This window comes from Castor canadensis, chromosome 12 (genome assembly GCF_047511655.1).
Source record: "Castor canadensis chromosome 12, mCasCan1.hap1v2, whole genome shotgun sequence".
In the NCBI taxonomy this organism is placed as follows: domain Eukaryota; kingdom Metazoa; phylum Chordata; class Mammalia; order Rodentia; family Castoridae; genus Castor; species Castor canadensis.
The window spans coordinates 56,261,812-56,279,906 of NC_133397.1; the positions used below are offsets into that span (position 1 = coordinate 56,261,812).

The window sequence follows — 18,095 nt, forward strand, 5'->3', positions numbered from 1 at the left end:
CTCTCTGTTTCCTCCAGCTCGCCTTTCTCGTTGCATCATCTCCAGCCCGCGACTGCTCTGAGAAGTCTGGGCGCGGCACGATCCCCTCTGCCCAGGACCCCCCAACCCAGTTTCTTCACCTCTCCTCGCCCTTCTCCATTCTGCTGCTGCACTGGGTTGGAAGACCCCCGCGATCGGTTCCCAGAATCTGCGAGGCATAGCTCGCAGCTCAGCCCGATCCATTCATTGGGAGCCCGTCTCCACTCAGAACTCGAGTTTGGAGCGGCGGGCAACGCCATGGAGAAGAGCAGCGAGACCAACGGCTACCTCGACGGCGGCGCCCAGGCGGGGCCTGTGGCGGGGTCGGGCGCACCCGGAACAGCTGAGGGACGCGCGCGGCGTTGCGCTGGCTTCCTGAGGCGCCACGTGCTGGTGCTGCTCACCGTGTCTGGGGTTCTAGCGGGCGCCGGGCTGGGCGCGGCGCTGCGCCAGTTCCAGCTGAGCCGCACGCAGGTCACCTACCTGGCCTTTCCCGGAGAGATGCTGCTCCGCATGCTGCGCATGATCATCCTGCCGCTGGTGGTCTGCAGCCTGGTGTCCGGCGCCGCCTCTCTGGACGCCAGCTCCCTCGGGCGTCTGGGTGGCATCGCCGTCGCCTACTTTGGTCTCACCACGCTGAGTGCGTCGGCGCTCGCCGTCGCTTTGGCGTTCATCATTAAGCCAGGGTCCGGCGCTCAGACCAGTGACCTGGGACTGGAAGAGTCGGGACCTCCACCGGTCCCCAAAGAGACGGTGGACTCTTTTCTCGATCTGATCAGGTAATGCTCTCCATCTCGCCAGAGGCGCAGTGGGAGACGCCAACTCTCTAATGCCGTGTAATGCGAGTTGGTATATCCTAAAGTTAATTCGTGGTTGGGTGCTAGTGACCTTTAGCGTTTTGTCAATATCAAAATAATGTCTGGAGTCTTTGCATGTTGACCACATTATTTGCAAGCAACTAGGGCGCACTGATCAGTGTCAAAGAACAGGGCTGTATCTTTTAGCAAGAACCAGTCTGTTAGGTGTGGGTGTCTGACATCCCATCTGAACTTTACTCCTTACACTCTCTGGTTGCCCTCACTAGTTTAAAAAAAAAAAAAAAATTCCCAGGGCCGGATATCTCCATTATCTCTCCTCAGTGCCCCAAAGCTTCTGGGACCATTGGTTCATTTTGCCTGTAGGGCCCTAGAGCTTGCAATCTGTTGCCTTTTCTGATTCCTTCCTTGAGCTGCAAAGGAAGCAGCAGTTTCTGGAGAGTTATAGATGGACCCAAGGATAATAGGGCTGAAGTTAATTGTGTGAGGCCCATTGCCCAGAAATATGACTCTTGGAGGCTTGGGAGGGGTTACTGTCCACTCTGCCACTCTGGTCAATCACTACAGAGTATTGTGAGTTTCAAGGGGCTTTCTTCCTGGGAAGGTGTGAGTTCTAGAGGGTTGGAAGAGAGACACATCTTCACTCAGCTTTGCTTGCTTTTTGTGGTTCTTAGAAGTTGCATGACATCCCTTGAGATGATATGATGCAGTAGTTTCCAAAGGCTCACCTCTCTTGGTTTCGTCATTAATCCAAAGTTCACAGATGGGGAAACAGCAAACTGCAGACGTTTACCGATCTAGCCAGGCTCATTTGAGTGAGGAGTCCAGCTGGCTCCCTTTCCTGCTTTCTGCTAATTCTAGATTCTGAGCTTTGGAGGTAGTTTTGTCTTGAGTCACTGAGGCAGAGCTCTCATTGCTGAGACTGTGAAAAACACCAAACTCTGGGCAAAGTGACTTGGCTTTCTCCTGTTTCCATTTCTCCATGTGGAAAATGTGATGACTGTCTGTCACTTAAGAAAGATTGTTCACCCAAAATAACAAAAAACAAAAATCCAGGACATCTCTATTGAAAAAATCAAAACAAAAACAAAATTCTGATGAGGATTGGCAAAAGGGCAGGTAGGGATGGCCTTTAAGGACTTTGATGGGCTCATAGTTTTTGTTCTGTCTGGCTGCTTAGTATTTGGAGTCTTCCAAGACTTTTAAAGTTTGAGAACTTTTAGGTGGGTATGGGAAAAAAAAGTCTGCTGAAGTTGAGAGCACCTTTGGCTTATGTTCAGGTATCAGTTTTTGCAGGGAGGGAGGCAATGATGGGGGCCCAAAGACTCCTTCTTGCAGATATCTGTGGCCAGGGAGGGAGTATTGTTGTCAGCTCTGCCTTACTAGTGATCACTCGCCAGGAGTCATAATAGTGTTCTTCTGTCTCCGAAAGAGGGACTGGCCAAAACCTGGGGGCAGGGGCTGATAGGGGAGCATACCTCTTTACCACCAGCCCCAGGAAGGACCTCTTGTTTCCTGGTTTGGTTTTAGATCCAAGCCCCTTCAGCTCTTGTTTCTGAAGTGAATGGTAACCCAGTGTCACGGCTTAGAGGTCAGTGTAGGTACAATTTCTCAGTGACTTGGGCCACACCTGCATGGGATTGCTAAAAGAGTCTTTGCCCTGGCTTGCTACGATAGATAGTGTTTCATCATGCTCCCAACTGCCAGCTTCATTTAATCCAGCAGCTCACGGATAAAGGCAGGGCACAGGTGGTATGATGCTATTTTACAGCTGAGAAAACTGAGACAGAGAAATTTAGTGATTTGCTCAAGGTCATGGAGTGACTTATCAAAAGAGGGATTAGGAGAACTGGGTTTTCTGCCCCACAGTTCAGGCTCTATTTCTCCTGTTCTCTTCACAAGTCAATGTATTACAGGAATGATGTCACGTTCCTGGTCTAGTGTCACTGTCTGAGAAATGTTTGCTTTGGACCAAAAGAGGAACCAGGTAAGCTACACCTAGGTCAGGGTAGATGCCTGCTTCCTCCAGCCAGGCAGTTAGGCTGGGTCCCTTAAGAGACAGAGAGTATGCATGCACCTGGTCAGGTTAGGTTTCATGGTGAGTGGCTTGTGAGAGCAAACCAAGGTTTAAGCCTCCTGGAAGTGCTTCCTGGATCTGGGGATTTTCTGGGCCCATTTTTAATAATTGCTTCCTTCAACAGAACCTCATGGATACCAATTTTATGTGACCGTTGGCATGTTCTTTGGCACAGGCAGGGCCCAGTCCTTTATGCCTGTGGGCATGTAAATGAAACGAGACTGCCAGTACACGCCTCAATTATCCTCCTGGCCCTTGCCTGGTAACTGCCCAGAACTCAAACACCTGGATGAGTAAGGAAGCCTCTGATGAGTTGGCAGTAATTGACACCAAGGCTTTGTGTACAAGTCTATACCCTTTCCTGGTGGTGGAGTGCCTTAGAACTCCCTGAGTCTGTCTGCCATGATTGCTAATTTGTATTTTAAAGATGGAACTACAAGTCAGATAGGGATGAAGCTAATAGGTATTCATTGTTTGTGTTTTTTCTTAAGTTTAATTCAGAATTGTTATTAGTGAATGGTTGATTTCTTAACACACAATGGATTAGATATAACAAAGTAGAATGAGGAGCTGGGGTGAGGAGCTGGTATTAGAAGCACAGAGAAAACAGTGGCGGATAGCAACTGGCAAGTGAGAGAATTCATCTTCTGAGTAGCCCATAGCTCCATCCCTGGGAACCTGGAATTGTACAGAGCTTCCTGAACTCTTCCTGAACTCCAAATGACTGGCTTATGAGTTCTCATCCAAAATGAAATGGGTCAGGCACCAAATAACAGAAACAGGTTATTGGGAAACTAATCATTGTGGAGCTTTTTTCTTTTTGGTTTTTGGTGTTTTTGAAACAGGTTCTCTCTATGTAGTCCAGGCTGGCCTCGAACTCATGATCTCTCCTGAGTGCTGGGATCATAAGTATGAGCTGTCACACCCAGCCAGTGTGGAGCATATCCATAACTTTCCATTCCTTGGTTTTCTCATCTTCATAATAGAAATCATGATAGTACTTACCTGTTTTAAGAATTAAATGTGTTATGTCTATAAACGTCTAACCCAATGCATGTTTCATTTTAATATAAATGGAACATACAACAATAAATGAGGTTACATGGGAAGAAAAGGATTGGTTAGCCGGGCGCTGGTGGCTGACACATGTAATACTAGCTGCTCAGGAGGCACAGATCAGGAAGATCATGGTTTGAAGCCAGCTTGGGCAAACAGTTTGTGAGACCCTATCTCAAAAAACCCATCACAAAAAAGAGCTGGTGGAATGGCTCAAGGTGTAGGCCCTGAGTTCAAACTCCAGTACCACCAAAAAAAAAAAAAAAAGGATAACTGGAAGCTAAGGTAGTCTTTAGCAGTATTGGGAATCAAATAGTGTCCGAAGAAGTGAACAGTTACTATGTTATGGACTAATAGAATTGCACAGTGGGAAATTTGGAAAATGGTGAAAAGTAAATGTGGGGCAGAAATCCTCATAATCCTCCCTGAGTTTCCAGTTTCTTTTTCCCTTGTCTTAATTTTGGGATCCAAAATTGATCTGTTTTCTTCCATTGTGAATGGAAAGGATGGAGGCAACTGGCTTCTAACATTCCTTTGGGCCCTAATGTTTGTAATTTTCAAGTAGAGAACTGGATGCTTAACTACAAAGGAGGAAGGCAGGGACATGACAGCTCAGAGCAACTGTCCTGCAATCATGTAGCAGGGCGCTGCCATGTATGTCGTGGACACAATTAGATTTTGTTTGTTAGTGACCGTTGCTTCTACCATCCAGGAGAATAACTGAGTAGTACTAAAAAAGGCATACACCCAGGGAGGCCCCCTGGATTGTGAATAAGAGCAGGCACTAAAGCCAGCCCCTGGATTTAAATCTCAGCTCTAGCTAAGGGCTTGACTCAAGTGGTATAGCACCTGCCTAGCAAGCAAAGGCCCTGAGTTCAAATCCCAGCATTAAAAAAAAAAACACAAAAAAATCCCACCTCTACCACTTACTAGCTGTAGTAGACAAATTATTCAGCCTTCCCTGTGCCTCAGTTTCCTTATCTGTGAAATGAGAATAATAGTAATACCTACTTCCTAGAATGTGAGTTCATGTGGGAGTGCCTTGCTGATGTTCTAATGTGTCCCTGTCTCAGAGAAAGCTGAGGGCTCAGAATGAGTGCTGTGCTTAGCTGTATTTTCCCAAAGGCCTCCAGGGGTCCAACTCTAGCCTTTCTGGCTAGAATCTAAAATTGGGATGTAGGCCTTAAAAAGAAGATACACACATCCTCAGAGTGTGAGCCTCCTGCCCACAGCCCTTCCTTGGCTTCCAGCCTTGTAGGAAGTACCAAGATCTGAAGGGAGACTTCCTTATTAACTGGTTTCTGAAACAATAAACACTAGAGCTAATACATATTTGCAGGTATATATACCATGCCATATCCTGTTCTGGAGTCTTTGAAATTTTCATAGATTTAGTAAAGAATTTTTAACTCAAAAGGAAATACTTTTAGAACAAAGAGAATATGTGTAAGCAAAAGCAGTTTTACATTCTTCTCATATAGAATAGGGAAATGCTTACCACCCTTGATAGTAGGATCAGAAGAACAAACATCGCCACATGTATACAAAAGAAATGTTTTGAAGTTTTTCACACTGAGCTGTGGGAATCTGGACAGCACCCCCAACAGAGTTCTGCATTTGTGAATCCAACCACACCTCATACCTGTTTTCCTTCTCGTTTTAAGTAATGCATCCAAAGATTCTTACAGTACTGGAAAGGTTTGTCCATTCACTCTGTCCCAGTTTGGTCTGACTTGAATCTCTGGATTTAATAGTATAGCTCTTATTGTTTTCACACATCTTTTACTTTGACCTGCAATAAGAAATGTATTATACATTATGACGTCTATACACGTATACCCCTCACCCACACATATACCAACTGAAACAATAAGTGTGATACATGTTGACATTTTCCAGTTTGTCTGATGTGTTTCATCTTTTATAAGATGCTGGTTAAAGCCAATAAATTAAGGTTGGAGATGAAGCTTTGTAGTGGAGCACTTGCCTAGCATATACAAGGCCCTGGGTTTGATCCCCACAACTAGGAGGGTGGGGAGCCAATAAATTGATTTTGTGGCCTACTCATGTTTGAGACACTTTGCTTTGACACATAAAGTGGTATTGGATAAATCAGGATCAGACAACAGAAAGGACATATTTTCAACCTTAAATAAGATGAACTCCCAGGTTAGAAACACCTAATGCAGCCAGGCACTGGTGACTCACACATGTAATCCTAACTACTCAGGTAGTGGAGATTGGGAGGGTTGTAGTTCCAGGCCAGTCTGGGCAAAAAAAGTTCCTGAAACCCCATCTCAATAGAAAAGAGCTCGGATGTGATGGCATGCACCTGTCATCCCAGCTACAGCAGGAAGCACAAATAGGAGGATGGCAGTCCAGGCCAGCCCTCTTCAAAAAGCAAGACTCTATCTCCAAAATAACCAAAGCAGAAAGGGCTGAAGGGACTGCTCAATGGTAGAGCATCCACATGGCAAGTGTGAAGCACTGAGTTCAAACCCCGGTACCACAAAAACAAAAAAGAAATGCTATAACACCAGGAAGATGGAGGGATGTGCAGAGGCAAGCCTTGGAAGACCACGTGGTCCTGACTTCCAGGCTGGATCTCAGACTGCACATCTGTGGTGTCCAGTACGGATGTACACTAGCCACATGGCTACCATTGGACAGCATAAATGCAAACATTTCTATTGGACAGGGCTGGGCTAGGTGGAGCATAATGGGAGATGGATCAGCTTCATGAATCTGGGTCTTGTGATCTTCATGTGCTGCGTGAATCACCTCTAGAACCCCTTCCAGCTCATTTTACAAGCCCACCAAGTTACTGTGTGGATGTTAGCAGTTGGGAAAAGTGCCTGAAGACAGAGCTTTGTGGGAACAATGCTGGCCTGCTGAGCAGCTGATCCTGGAGTCCAGGAAAACTTGGAGTAGGGGAAAGCCAGGGCTCACCACAGGGTCTGTGTGGGAAAGCCAAAGGACAGTCAGAGAAATGTTGTGCTTTCCTCCTGTCACCTCAGTTCCGCCCCTGGGAAGTATCCCTGCTTCTGGGCTGTGGCAACCAGGGAACCAAACGAAAGGAAGAGAAGTTTTTTGGGTGCCTGAGAGTCAGCATACTGTCCCCAGATGACTCTTCCTGCAGTGGCCAATCTGGAGGGGCAACTTGATTACATTGAGATTAGTAAAGCACATCTCTAAGTGTGTCTGTGAGGGCATTTAGAGATGATTAGATCTTTGACCTAATGCATGGTTTTTATCTCTTGAGTTCAAAAATTTTGTGGGAGGCTGAGATTGGGAGTTCAAGGCCATCCTGGGCAAAAAGTTTTTGAGCCCCCATCTCAACAAATGACTGGATACAATGGCATATGCCGTCATCTCAGTGATGGTAGGAAGTGTAGACTAGGAGGATTACAGTTCAGGCAGGCTGCCCAGGAAAAAGTGAGTCTCTACCTCAAAAACAACCACAGCAAAAGGGCTGGTATGGCTCAAGCAGTAGAGCACCTACCTAGCAAGTGTGTAGCTCTGAGTTCGAACTCTAGTACTGCCCTCCCCCCATCCCCATAAAAAAAGGACTTGAGGTATGACTCAAAGGGTAGAGTGCCTGCTTTGCAAGCACAAAGCCTCAGGTTCAAAACCCAGTCCCACCAAAAAAATTTAAATGGACTATTGGGAGGTGGTAGAACAATGGAAGGTGGGGGCCTGGGACACAGAGGGTTTATCTTCCCTGGCCCCTTCCTGGAACCGCTCCACTCTACTTCCTATCTACCATGTTGTGAACTACTCCACCTTTCCCTTCCCACCATGCGGGGCTGAACCTTTTGAAACTTGAGCTAAATAGTTAATTCCTCCCTTTGAGTTGTTTTCTCAGGTATTTTGGTCACCGTTTTGAGAAGCTAAAGCACACACCTTCCAGAGGATTGACAGCTGTGCTGTAATCTAAGTAGAGTTCTGTCATCCTTTTGAGCATATATATTTTTTGGTTGAAGACTCTCCTTGACAGTTATGAGTCTATCTTTTTTTACTCTTTAAGCGAGTTTGAGGGACTTACATATAGTGAAAGGCACTTCTGTTAAGTGTACAGGTCAGTGAGTTTTGAGAAATGGGTAAGTCCTGGAGCTACCAACACAAGCCACTGAATGTTTCCCTGCCCGTCACTCTTCCCAGCATTCTCTGTCCTTCACCCCTGGCGTGGGCAGCTCGTGTGTTTTTTATAACATCAGTTAGGTTTTCTTTTTCTAGAGTTTCATATTGATGGAGTCATTCAGTACGCCCTTTCCTTTGGCTTCTTTTGCTCAGCACAGTGTTGTCAAGATAATCCATATTGTCATTTATATCAGTAGATGATGGTCCCTCCTTATTGCCAAGTGATAGTCCACAGTATGGGTTTGTCACCATCATCTGATTTATCAGCTAAACATTCCTTTTTTAATGTTCAGGTTTATTTCTTCATCTGTGATGGACATTTGGGTTTGGTGCTATTATGCATTAAAGCTCCCTTTTGTAGGCATATATCTTCATTTTCTTGGGTAAGTATTTAGTAATAGAACTGCTAGGTTATATAGCAAATGTATGTTTAACTTTATCAAGAGGTGCCAAAATACATTGTGTTCTTCTCAAGAACTTGATTTTTTTGGCAGGAGTTGCCATTTTGCCCGTAGTCTTGTCTGTATCCTCTGTTTCTGTTGGATCTTGTAGACCATCTGAAAATAAGTTCTGGGTCAGGGACCATTCTGGGTGACATGGGACTCAAAAAATAGGCAGGACAGAGAAGGGTTTAAACAGGGTTGTACTCATTGGAAGACAGTCAGTTGCCAGGCGGTGGAGAAAGGCCGTGCTTGTATCTATTGAGGTAACAGCTAATCCCTGAAAGATGTAAGGTATTTGCAGGAGAAATTGTTCCCCTTGGGGAAGGTGGAGGTTTCCTAACTTCCCTGTCCTCACAAAGACAACCCTGCTGGGTCTGGGAACCGGTGAGAGTTGTCAAGTGCTGATTGTAGGAGGGAAACATTGGCACGAGGCTCTTTCTGTTTCTGACTAGGCTAGCAAATGGAAATGAAGTACCAAACCTAGGCCAGAAGATTGAGGTGGATAAGAAAGTCATTTTATAATAGAAGTAATAAGCAAATACTGTTACTGTTCACCTGTATACCAGAGACTAGCCAATGCAAGTGCATATACTTGTGCTAAGAATCAAACTTCTTATCAGAATTTTGCAACAGTTAATTCAGCCAAAGATCACCATTTTTCTTTTTCTTTTTGGTGGTACTGGGGCTAGGGTTTAAACTCAGGGCCTCATGCTTGCTAGGCCCTCTACCATTTGAGCCACTCCACCAGCACCATTTTTCTTAAATATAAGTGTATGCTTGCTGGTATTTATATAGTTGCTAGGTAAGCAACCTAACAACAGAAATAAGAATCAGTGGGTAAGTCTTTTGTCCCTCCGGATTTCTTCTTCTTCTTTCAGGAAGTATGTAGGAAAAATGGACTGTTAGTTGGAATATAACTTCTTGTATGTCAAGCCCAGTAGCCTATATAGAATTTGGCTTAAAGGAGAACATCGATAAAAACTGTTTGTATGAATAGATTTTTGGATTCATTCAGTTCTGTTGCCCTTTTTCATAACAAATGCTTTATAATATCCTTCATCCTAAAATGAAATTCATAAATGGAATTTACCTACACACATAATTTCAAAACATCAAAATGACTTAACTAATATGAAAGACAAAGAAAAATAATTATCATAGAAATAATGCATTTCAGTCCATAAATGCTTTATTTTTTTTTTCCCAAGGGAGGAAGGATTTATTTTGATTCATAGTTTCAGAGGTTTCAGTCCATGATTGGTTGGCTCCATTGCCATAAATGCTTTAAAACAAAGAAGTTGGATGCTTGTTCCTGAATTCAGAAGTACAGCTGGGCATGGTGGTACATGCTTGTAATCTCAGCACTCGGGAGGCTAAGGCAGAAGGATTGCAAGTTAAAGGCCAGCCTCAGCTACATAGCAAATTCCTGGCCTACCTGGGCTACAACAACACCCTGTTTTAAAAAAAAAGGACAGGGGAGGTGAGGTTGTGGCTCAGTTGAGAAGCACTTGCCTGGCATGTGCAAGGCCCTGGGTTCCATTCCCAGTGTGACACACACAACCACTGCTAATGAATTAGCCATAAATGTGGACTGATACTTAATACCGAGGTGAGGCACTAGGACTCATACCCTATAATTTGCCATTGGTGGTGTGATTTTCCAGGAAGACAACAGTTCTTGGAAACTTTCTGAATAAAACAAATCATTGTCCCATAATTTACAAAGTCATTGCTTTCTGGAAAACTGAGTTCATAAGAGTACAGGCTCAAGTCGTATTCTTTAAGATTCTGGTTTTGGAGTTAGTCCAGGCTCAGGTAACTGTAAATAAGGTCTTTATCTGTAGACATATCCTGCAGGACGTGGAAACCATAAGGGCTTTGAGACAGTTCATTGTCCAGGGCATTGCTGTACTTGTCAGGACAAAGTCTTAGACCTGGCACTCCCCCTCCAACTTTCTTTCAATTATTGCAACAATTGAGGGGGAGCAGTGGAGGCACTTGGTGGGGGCTTAGGTCGGACGGAGGGCTACAGTGTGCTGGGGAAGGAGGGAGAGACAGCACAGAGTTAGGTAGGCTGTTAGGATGGGGCACTGCAAAGCAGATAGTTTGTAAATCAAGTTTTAAGAGTCCTGATGAAATGTTTTCTTTTCCAACAGAAACCTATTTCCCTCCAATCTTGTGGCTGCAGCATTTCGTACGGTAAGGCTAGAGTCTTTGCCAATATGTGAAACCTTGATACAAGAGTTGTATAAATTACTGCTGTGGAGTTAGGTAAGGTAGAGCAGGAAGAATGGTGTCATTAACAAAACTTGGTAACATTGACCCAAGCTTTTATAGATGGACACCTGGAATAAAAGAAAAATGAAACAAATAAAATGTTCTAAAGTATCCCCATGGCTCCCAAATACTTTTTCATCGCCTAGGAAATACCCTCAAATCACATTTTAGGTATATCTTAAATAGTGTGGAATTAAAAAAAAAATACACCTTTTTTTCCGATTATAAAAGTAATATGTGCTCATGGCAAAAAATAAAAGTATAAAAAACAAAACTCACCCATAGTCAATACCTAGTGACTATGGCACCCATTATTAACATTTTGGTATACATCTTTCAGAGATCTTTTTGCTATGCATGTATGTATGTTTTAAAAATCAGTCTGCTACACATGTTGTAAGTATGTACACATCCTACTTCATAACCTATTCTTTAAGGGCAGTATAGCATAATTATTTTCCCATGTAGGTAAATCCTTCTGCATAATGTTAATGACAAGAATACACTATTATAAGAGTGTAACATAACTTTCTTCCATCTGTCTTCTATTGATGGACATTCAGGGTGCTTTTCCTTTTCCCCTTAATAGCAATGAGCAATAAACACCCCTGAGGCCATTCTTCACACAGAGAAGAGATATAAGGTCTAGATGAGATAGTCTCATCTGATTGCCTTTTATAAGCAAAGACTTTTTAATTTCTATTTATAGCTGTCATTTTTTTTAATCTTCATATAAGCACAGGAGTGACTTATATGTAATGTGAGATAGGAGAAAAAAATAGATTTATGGGGCTTTCAGTACCTGTCATAAAGGAGATTGGGGTGGATATGTATCCCTGCCACCCTTGATCATGGACAAGTGAAGCTGGACACTTCTGCCTCTTTGAAACCTTCGTAAGTCAAAGCCAAGAGAAGCCAGAGCTTACCAAAGTCAGGCACAAAGCATGCTCCTCCTGACAGTTCTGAAGCCAGGTGCCCTTTGTGAGGTGAGGAAGGACTGGGCTCTAACAGATTCCACTCAGTAGCTTGGACCACCACAGGAGATACCTGTGGGCACCTTGCAGATCTGTAAGAAGTCAGCCAACTGTAGGACCAAGGCTGGACAGATGTCTTGTTTCTGATAGGTGAGTCTCCAGGAAGACTCAGCCGACAGCTGCCATCTTGCCTCATGTCCCTTGCTTTACAAGTTGGAGGCTTTAGCCAGACTAGAAATGGATGCTAATGACAGTCACGCTCAGATAAATTCTGCAACATAGTGGGACGTAAATGAATGAATGAAAACAAAGTGACAGATTGGGAAGTGAACTTTGGCATTGTAGAAATAGTACCAAGGGTCTTCAAATAACATGAACTACCAGCTGCTGGAGACAGCAAACTACCAGCAAGAAATTATGCATCTTCTCCAACTCATTGCCCAAGGAACAGACAGAAATTCTCTGTTTTTCCTTGGATCCTTTTATAATCCAGAGGCCTCTTGAAGGACAGGCTGCCTTGGTCTTAATGTAACTTTTGTACAGTTCACAGAGGCCCTCGTCAGGCCAGCCGAGTGAGGCATGTCCAGAGCACTCAGTGTGAATAGCACCAGACGTTCCTCTGGATGGGTCTTCACCTGGGCATTAATGGTGCTTTTTCCTTCCTCTTCATCACAGTATGCAACTGATTACAAAGTGATGCTCCATAATAACAGCTTTGGAAATGTGACCTCTGAAAAGGTAAAGCTCTTTACAAGATTACTTTAAAAAAAAAAGTATATAAAGCAAATAATGTTACTTAATTAAGGGACATAGGTGATAGCCTAATTTCTTAGTAGGGTTGTAATCATTGTAGTTTGAATGGACTATATAAAGCCTATAAGTTATGTTTGCTTAGATTATTTACCAATATGGCCAAACGCCACACTTGTAGTACTGGAATCCTTGGAGAATCACCCTTTCTACTAGCCTGAAATGTAATCAAAAGGTGATTTGAAATACCCCTACACAAATACTTTTAAAAATCAAAATAATGTACAGTAAAACAATCCATATTTCACTATGTAAGTACACAATTATACTAGAAAACCTAAGGAAGTTTTTGGATATTTGCATCTACTCGGAATGAATAAATTAGGATTTAAAAGTGGTGAGACTGCACTGGGCTCAGTGTCATGCACCTATAGTCCCAGCTACTCGGGAGGCTGAGGCAGAAGGATCACTTGAGCCCAGTGGTTCAGCCCTAGGAAACATCGCAACACCCTGTCTCTAAGTTTAAAATAAGATAAATAAGATAGTAGCATTTTCCCTTGAGAAAGGACTAAATAAATATTTTTGTATCTGTATACAAAATCACCCTGATTACCACAGCTACGACTGTAGATGGTATACTAGCATTTTGGACTTGGATATTAGCATTTTGTCTTGGTGACACAGTTTTCTAAATGGCAAATAACACTTGGTAAAGTTCAGAACAAAACAGAATTTTCTTTGAGTTTTACATCAACTCAATATCCTTGGAAAGTCCAATGTATATTAAAACCATGCAGTAAAAACTATTTATGGAGGCTGGAGATGTGGTTCAAGCGTTTGAGTGCCTGCCTAGCAAGCACAAAGCCCTGAGTTCAAACCCCAGTACTGCCACCAAAAAAAAAAAAAAAAAAGCTGGCAGACTGGCTCAAGCAGTAAAAGTACCTGCCTAGCAAGCATGAGACCCTGAGTTCAAACCCTAGTGCCTCCAAAAAGGAAAAAAAACTCAAAAAGCTAATTATGGATATGATGGAGTTAACACTCTCCTTTGACATGTCATTTGAACCTCAGGACAGTCTGATCGGGTAGGATTTATTATCCCCACTACAAATTACTTGAAATAATGGTCTTGTGAGGTTAACCAAGCCTATTCGAAACCAGGCATGAAGGAGAAATCTGAGCATACTGCTTCTCTCTGCATACCTTCGGGTTTTGGCAAACACGGCATTCAGTGACTGCCCTGATTTCCCCACTGGAAATGCTGACCTCCCCTTTAATCCAGGAATGCCGAAGTTAGGCTTCAGGAGAGAAGTGGTATGCCCTTACAGTTCCAAGCTATCCTAAATCCTGTAAGATTATATAAAGACATATCAGAAATCATCCTTGTGCCCAAGGAATCAGAGTGAGAAGTCAAGGACCCAGAGGCTGAAGCACAAATGGAAAGGCCCCTGCCCTATGGCTGTCTTCCAAGCCTGTTCTCATCCCATGTAATGATTTACTTCAGATAACACACCTCCTAGGCTTTCATTGAATTATTAATTTGGTGATTTATTTGGCAACCACCGTGTGCCCTTCCTGGGTGCCAGACTACATGTAATATTCTACAGAGACAAAGTCCTGCTTTGCAGAACTCACATGCTAGAGGAGGGAGCATATAATAAATAAATATCATCCAGAGATATATGCTGAGGAAAAGGGTGAAACAGACAGAGAAAGGGAGGGAGTGTGTGGACTAGGGACTGGTGGTGGGTGGGTGGTCGGGGGGCCTTCTGATAAGGTGAAGGAGGAGATATGAGGAGACCTGGAGAAAGAGATTCGGGCACTGGAAACAGAATGTGCAAAGGCACACCAGCAAGAGGCACAGCTCAGGATGCTACTCTGACTGTAGCACTGCTTACCTCTATTCTCCTAACCCCACCCAATGCCAAGTTCACTAAGATGTATTACAGCCCAGCTGCAACCTGCTCTAAACCCACCTGTCACCAGCCTTCTCTAAGAAAGGAGTCATTTCATTTGAAAAGTTACTGTCATTGCCCCAAATCAGAAAATCAATTCCTTATCTGGAATCACCCAACCTCACACACCTTACCTTGGCATTGCAAACCTTCTAAAACCAGCATTTGATTAGTAGATGAATTCTCTGCTTGCATTCTTTTTTTTTTTTTTTCACCATTAAAATCTGCCTTTATTTTACATAAAACAGTTAAGCTCCATACTCTCTTCCCAAAAGTCCACATACTTTCAGGATGTTTGGCTTTGTTACCTGTAAAATTTAGGTATTGGTATTTAACCAATCTAAAAGAAGACAATAGAAAAAGATCAGTCAGAACTTAATTAACTTAGATAGCCTGCATTGATTTTTGACCCTCAATTCCAGTTAGGACTCAGGGCATAGACAAAAGAAATGAGTGGACAACCTCAAGGTCAATGCCAGGTGCTAGCCATGCAACCCATAGAATCCTGGCGGTGTTGGCTTCCCTAGTGACCCCTACAAGCTAGCAGTAGAGGAGGCATTAAAATCCAACTCTGTCTCACAGCTCATTAACCTGTAGCCCTGCTGCTTTAATAGACTGGGTCCCGGGAAAGGATGGCGATGTTCAGAAGCACTGTTGTCTGGGATTCCAATTACCTTGTGAGAAGAACACAACAGATAAAGCGAGCCTAGAATATCACCACGGAATGTGCATTAAAATAATATTAATAGCTATTCTTGTTTGCTTTTCATTTGCCAGAGATAATCTAAGTATTTTCCATATAGTAGCATTTAATCTTCATAACAGTAATATACCAGCTATGGTTTTATCTCACCGTGTAGATGGGGAACTGAGGCACAGGGAGATTAAGAAACTTACCTAAACTCACACAGCTAGGAAGTAGTGGAGGTCAGACTCCAAAGCCATTGCTTCTTAATTATTATTACTGCTACTCCTCTGTAAGTGATACAGATGTTACTGACAGATGTGTAGAGGTGTATACACAACACAAAAGCACTGCGGGTGGTGACATCATCCTGCAGATCGCTTTTCTATTAGATTTGACATGTCTCGTGATGAAATGTTGGAAGAGGATGAAAAAGCTCCCCCATCCATTTTTATGATAAATTTGAATTCTCGGCCCTTGCTATATTTCATGTGAATCATACCCAGCACCTCCATGTCTCCAGTTAATTTGGATATTAGAAAAGTGTGTGGAAAGCAGATTTGTGGTCATTTTGAATACCATTTACCATGGGCCAGGCTCTAGCCTTCATGGTAGAGCTGGAAGGAACTAGGGGCCTCTGGGATTATTCAGCCTCGTGATTGTCATGTTGTGTGACAGGGCAGTCATGGGAAAGAGGACATACTTCTGCCTTTTCCCCAGCCCACACGCGAACCCCTCACCTAGGGCTGAGGGGCTCCAAGTTCTACCAAGTTTTCTTTAAAGGAATAATTCTACTTAAAAAGTATTTGAGAGCTACTAACTAGGTCTAGTTCACTTCATCTCACAGATACAGAACCTGAATCTAAGAGAAGTCAGTTAATATCCAGGCCAGTACTGGAACTCAGGTCTATGGCAAGAACACATTTTCTAGTCTGACCATGTTGTGTGTTTTCTGGTCAGTACTTCATGAAAGGTGTATTGTTGGGAATAAAATGCTTGTCCCCTCCATGCTTGCAGCAGGGAGATTCAGCATTGCTGAAAAACATCAATGATCCATTATGTCTGCACATTTTAAATCAGGGATTTAGGAAAGAGCATCTGAAAAAAGCCCTTGTTGATCCTGAAATTTGTGAGCGAGGAGGTCCCTATAAGAGCCTAACAATAGAAATGTGTTGACATTTAGGAGGCAAACTTACAGTCCTTTAGTCTTGAGCTGAAGGAAGTCTTTACCAGCCAGCTCTTCTTTTACAAGCATCCCTTTGGAGAGCTGGATGTAGTGGTACATTCCTGTAATCCCATCTATGGGGGGAGGTAGAGATCAGAAAGATAGCAGTTTGAGACCAACCTGGGCAAAAAGTTAGTGAGACCTCCCCATCTCAATCAACAAGCTGGGCATGGCGATTCACACCTATAATTCCAGCTACTGGAAGGCACAGGTGGGAGGATCACAGACTGAGACCAACCTATATGAAAAATAACTAAAGCATTAAAAGGGCTGGGGACCTGGCTCAAGTGACAGAGCACCTGCCTAGCATGTGTGAGGCCTTGGATTCAATCCCCGTACTAAAAAAAGGAAAGGAGAGGGGTGAGAGCAGGGGGCGGAAAGCAATCTATTGAAATGGTTGTCTAATCCCTGCTGGAATACATCTAGTGACACAGAACTCACCACTTCCTATCTTAACCTATGCCATTTTTAGACCTCGTTCAGAGTTAGTGACTAGGTGAAATTTTTATTTGCTGACTTTCTGTTTCTTCAGACTCCATATTCTCTTAAGTGTTCTACCCCTTTGTTCATCACCTCAATAAAGGTTAAAGAAAATACAAGTATTTTATTATTCTGGACACAGTGTTTCAGATGCCAAGCCAACACCCCCCAAATCTGCACTCCCCTGTGGTGACCCTTCTCCCTCCTGTGATCTGCAGACCCCCATTCCCTCCGAGATTGAAGGGATGAACATCTTAGGGCTGGTTCTTTTTGCCCTGGTGTTGGGAGTGGCCCTAAAGAAGCTCGGCACTGAGGGAGAAGAGCTCATCCGCTTCTTCAATTCCTTCAACGAAGCGACCATGGTGCTGGTGTCGTGGATTATGTGGTGAGTGTCACCCACCACCTCATTTCCCTCCCATTTCGCCTGACATCCAGGAAAAGATCTGACTTTGCACTCCAGGTTACCTTGTGGGCTTCCTGGCCCAGTGCTCTATTCGTGGTTGGTGCATCGCCCCCGAGTCTTGGTACAGGGAGGGATGGAGGTAGACATGGCTTCTCCTCTTGTCTAGGACCTCAGAGAGTTGGGTGTGCGCCATAGCTGCCAGTCACCTCTGTGGTGTCCACACTGACCCCTGGGAAATTGCATTTCTAGGCTCCCACTCTAAGCCCATTTCATCCTGGAAAGCAACCATTACTTTCTATCTGCTGCATAAAGTAAGGTTCATTCATCCTAAAATGATGCTTCTAGAAGAGTCCTCAATAGTTTTTCCACAACATGAAGGATAAACCCATCTCCACTCCAAAACTTGGGACACTCTAAGTAAACTTTTAATTCATGAATGTTTATTTGTGTAATACCAATGAAAGGATTGCTCAGTAATAATCCCTAGACTGATTCCCAGTGAGAAAGTAAAGATTTGATAGGACACCTGTGGTATTTCAGCCAAGCCAGACCTCTGCAACTTTTAGCTTCTACCAGTTCGTTATTGAGGACCAGTTTGTGCTTTCATGCCCAAAGTATTCCCTTACTGTCAACCCTTGAAGATCCAGAACTTTTCTTTCTCCATTGGCATTGGGTGTCACTGGACTTCGTTTTTGAAACTTAGGTGAGAGGCCAAGTCTAGACCCCCTTTGTAACGTTCCGCTTACTCCATCGGAAAATTCCACCACCTGATTCTGTCATTGGCTGTTCTGGTGTCTTTG

The 18,095-nt window shown here is 43.7% G+C and overlaps 1 protein-coding gene across 1 annotated transcript in view; it reads left to right on the top strand.

The window, feature by feature from the left end:
* Positions 1–18,095, top strand: part of Slc1a4 (solute carrier family 1 member 4) — a 28,227-nt gene continuing 10,132 nt past the window's right edge. Inside the window, exons 1-4 of the mRNA XM_020161668.2 lie at positions 1–797; positions 10,706–10,748; positions 12,476–12,538; positions 17,111–17,277. Coding sequence (XP_020017257.2) covers positions 277–797; positions 10,706–10,748; positions 12,476–12,538; positions 17,111–17,277 — 794 coding nt within the window. The 5' untranslated portion in view covers positions 1–276. The remainder of the gene's footprint in view (positions 798–10,705; positions 10,749–12,475; positions 12,539–17,110; positions 17,278–18,095) is intronic.